The following is a 3717-nucleotide window of genomic DNA, read 5'->3' as shown; positions in this document are numbered from 1 at the left end:
AAAGTGAGATCTACCCATCAAAGTTTCTGCCCATTTCTCTCTCTGCCTTTCTCGCTTTTATTTTCCTTTTTACTTAGATGAAGACTTGTTGTCATGTTATCCTTAAGATGAGCACGAGAAATTCCAGCAGCAAGAAGATACCAGGACATAAAAACTATATACTTCAAAAGTTCAGACTTAATTCCTGTTCATATACTGCGTTGGATAAAATTTGTTTTTTTTCCAGTCCAGCCCTGGTAAAAAGGCCACAATGGCACAAGCAGTCCTGTTATGGCTGCAGAACAGAAGGTGGGAGGAAAAGTTCAATTAGAACCATGCCTTCCTCAGCCCGATAATGGGTTTAACATTTGCAGAGGGTTCCCAGGCAATAACCCCTGCCATTCCACACCCTACAAATTGGGAATGGCTTTTTGTTGCAGGCTGAGAAAGCACCACACAAAAGGTCCCAGGCAGCACAGCTTTTTCATGTTTGAAGGGTCGTCAGCCCAGCCCCATCTGCCTCCCAAAGCATATTCCCCTCTTCTCTTTACCTTCCCACAGATGACACTTCGGACAGCTCTTTTCAGGTAAGTCCAAGAGAAAAAGTAAATGCTAGGCCTGGTGAAGTAATTTCTCACTCAGGTTTTGCAAAATGCAGAGAGGCTACAGGTTTCCCCAAAGATACTACAAAAATCTTTGAGTCTCAAAAGGGGAGACTGTCGACAGTGTGAAGGGAAGTGTTTTCAAAGGTAATTCACCTGGACATTTGCCTAGGAGTTTTGCAATTTACAAAATATTTCACACACATAATTTTATTGGATCCTCACAATAATACTGTATTTTTCTTATTCTATAGATGAGAAAACAGACTCAGGTCTTCTCCTTGGACATGTGGTCCATTGCTCTTTCCACCATTCCACACTGCTTCTAAAAACAACAAAAAACCAAGATGGCATCTGTTGGGCGGGGCTACAGGGCTTGTGATGCCGCCCGCTGAACTTTGTGACGCAGCCGCTTGCGGAGACAGGAAGCGGTCGCAGCGCGTCAGGCCCGCCCTCTTCCGCGGCCGCGGTGGGAATGGAAACATCTGCCCCACGTGCAGGAAGCCGGGTGGTGGCCACGACAGCGCGCCACTCCGCAGCGTAACCTCGCAGATCCCCTGCGTGTGTCCTCGCAAGACTAGCTCACCGAAATGGCCGCGTCCAGTCAAGGAAACGTTGAGGGAGATATTGAGTCAGTGGACCTTGCAGAATTTGCTAAGCAGCAGCCGTGGTGGCGTAAGCTGTTTGGGCCAGAATCTGGACTCTCAGTCGAAAAGTATAGCGTGGCAACCCAGCTGTTCATTGGAGGTGTCACTGGATGGTGCACGGGTTTTATATTCCAGAAGGTTGGAAAGTTGGCTGCAACAGCTGTGGGAGGTGGATTTTTTCTCCTTCAGCTTGCAAACCATTCTGGGTACATCAAAGTTGATTGGCAACGAGTGGAGAAGGACATGAAGAAAGCCAAAGAGCAGCTGAAGATCCGTAAGAGCACTCAGATACCTAACCAGGTCAGGAGCAAAGCTGAGGAGGTGGTGTCATTTGTGAAGAAAAATGTTCTAGTGACTGGGGGATTTTTCGGAGGCTTTCTGCTTGGCATGGCATCCTGAAGAAGATACCTCATTTTCATTGTTCCTGGTTTTTTCCAGCCAGCAGCCTCTACATTCCATCATAGGACATTGAGTCCTTCCTCCTCTTCTCCCATGCCTTCCTCCCTGCTGTGGCAAATCTGAGTGGCTTCTATAAGCATCCGTTGGTACAAGTTAATGTGGCACCATGAGCCTGACTGGCTTCTATAAGCATCTGTTGGCACAAGTTAATGTGGCACCATGATCTTGATGGCGGCAGAAGAGACAATAGTCCTTAGCTCTTCTTCCAGTACACCCCCTACTTAGTCAGTCTGTAGGTCAGCAAGAAGGTCCCTCTACCCCTATGCAAGACACTTACAAGAACACATTGCAAGATAGCTGACCGTGGAGGATGAGTGGATCCTGAAATGTTGTCCCAAACTGTTGATTTGGAAAAGAAATAAGCACATAGATAACCTTATTGTGTGCTGCATGGAAAGGAACTGAATACAATTGCCTTTAAGCATTAAAAAAAAAAGGATGAAAAATTGGGGTGTCACATTTGCAAAATGGATGGACAAATGTGGTCAGGGCAGATCAAGGTAAGGGATGATCTGAGGCAAAACTGTGAAGGATAAACTTTGGTGACCCTTACATATTTTTTACCGTTACCCCAGGTGCCCCCTGTTTCCCAACCCCTAATGCCCAGGACCCTCATTCTCTACACTTTTGCTAAACAAGGCAACTCTTCTCTGTTGCCCACATGAGCAGAACCTCATACTTTGGCTTCCGTGACTCCTTCTATCCCTTCAAAACGTACCTATCCCTACCTGTGTTCTTCTCCCTCAATTTCTCTCTGGGCAACTGATCTACTTTAACCTGATCATTTGACTTCCTAGGAAGTACCTTCCACTCTGAGAGTCAGAATGCTCTGCATGTGTGCTAAGGCATTAAATGAAGATTGAAAGTCACTGCTGTGTTACCCCTCTCTGGCAGCACTGCTACTTTGACAAGGGTTCTGTTGACTCAACCTGAATTCCACAGTGTTGTGAGAGTTTCAGGCACTGCTGCAGCTAATAGGTACAGCTATTACTGGGTAGGGACTCCCTCAATTGGCGCACCACAGTCTATCCATCAAAAATTTCTCAACCATGGCCCTGGGATTGATTGCCCAAAACCCATTAGAGGACTGCAGGGATCTGCCAGAAGGTGGGACATGAGATATGAATACATTCCTTAAGGCTCTGTAGCCCTGAAAACTCAGCCCCAGAAGATGATCTGTGCAGGAGGTTTTGAGCCTATCCAGGGTACCAGAGACACCAGGAGTACCTCCTCCAGCCAAGACTGACCACAGTCCAGAGAACAAAACCCAGATATCAGAATCTATCTCTGACACTGGACTCTTCTTTCTTGCATTGTGGGAAATGTAAGAACTACTCTTGGAAAGAAACAGTAGAGACCAAGAGACACTGGGATGGAAGCTGACTGGTTTCAGGGTTCAAAGGTCTGTGTTCCACCCCAACTTGGCCAGTTATCAGCAGGAGGGGCCATGAACAATCCAGAAAAACCCTCTGGGCCTCTGGTTCCCCATCTGAAAAATTAAGGATAGTGAAACTTGCCTTGCCTACTCACAAGTCTGTCCTGAACTCATGAAACTCTAGCAGCTTTTCTATCTCCTCAGTTTTTCTATCACTTAGGTGAAAAACCTGTGGCCTAAGAAATTAAATGACCCACTTACCTGTTGTCTTAGTTTGTGTGTCCCCAGACCTTGAGTGTCCCCAGACCTTGAAACAAGCAATCAAATACAAGTAGTGTATTTAAGACAGGCAAGAAAAACTGTCAGAGGAGTGGAAAAGTGAACCAAGGAAGAGAAGGTAGCCAGTAAAATGATTTATCAGTCTTGCTGCCTTTGGGGACAACTGAAAGTTAATTCCCTGAGGAAATTCTGGAAATGGAGTACAATGCAGGCCTTGAAGTTATCCTGCCCATGGAATAAGGGAGCTTGGGTGTTTGCATGCCAGTCTTGCAGAGTCCTTGGTTGAGGCTGCTGGGGCAGGATGTGAGCAGAGTGGACTTCATGGCCCTTTAAAAAAAAGAAAAGAAAAAGCCTGCAGACAAAAGGAAGCAGAGTC

The 3717-nt window shown here is 46.3% G+C and overlaps 1 protein-coding gene across 2 annotated transcripts; it reads left to right on the top strand.

The window, feature by feature from the left end:
* The first annotated feature begins 269 nt into the window (after positions 1-269).
* LOC742550 (FUN14 domain-containing protein 2-like) lies at positions 270-3334 on the top strand. Of its 2 annotated transcripts, none has more exons than XM_054677982.1 (2): positions 270-566; positions 836-3334. In XM_054677982.1, the coding sequence occupies exon 2, from the start codon at positions 1172-1174 to the stop codon at positions 1625-1627; it is 456 nt and encodes a 151-aa protein (XP_054533957.1). In that variant the 5' UTR covers positions 270-566; positions 836-1171; the 3' UTR covers positions 1628-3334. The 2 variants fall into 2 exon arrangements, 1 of the variants encoding a protein (XP_054533957.1); XR_169260.6 differs by lacking the exon at positions 270-566 and having other exon boundaries at positions 993-2187; positions 2485-3334.
* Positions 3335-3717: the final 383 nt, after the last annotated feature.

The sequence above is a fragment of the Pan troglodytes genome, chromosome 12 (assembly GCF_028858775.2).
Source record: "Pan troglodytes isolate AG18354 chromosome 12, NHGRI_mPanTro3-v2.0_pri, whole genome shotgun sequence".
Classification (NCBI taxonomy): domain Eukaryota; kingdom Metazoa; phylum Chordata; class Mammalia; order Primates; family Hominidae; genus Pan; species Pan troglodytes.
Note: the sequence above shows the minus strand (reverse complement) of the source record. Positions and strands in the feature narration are given on the sequence as shown.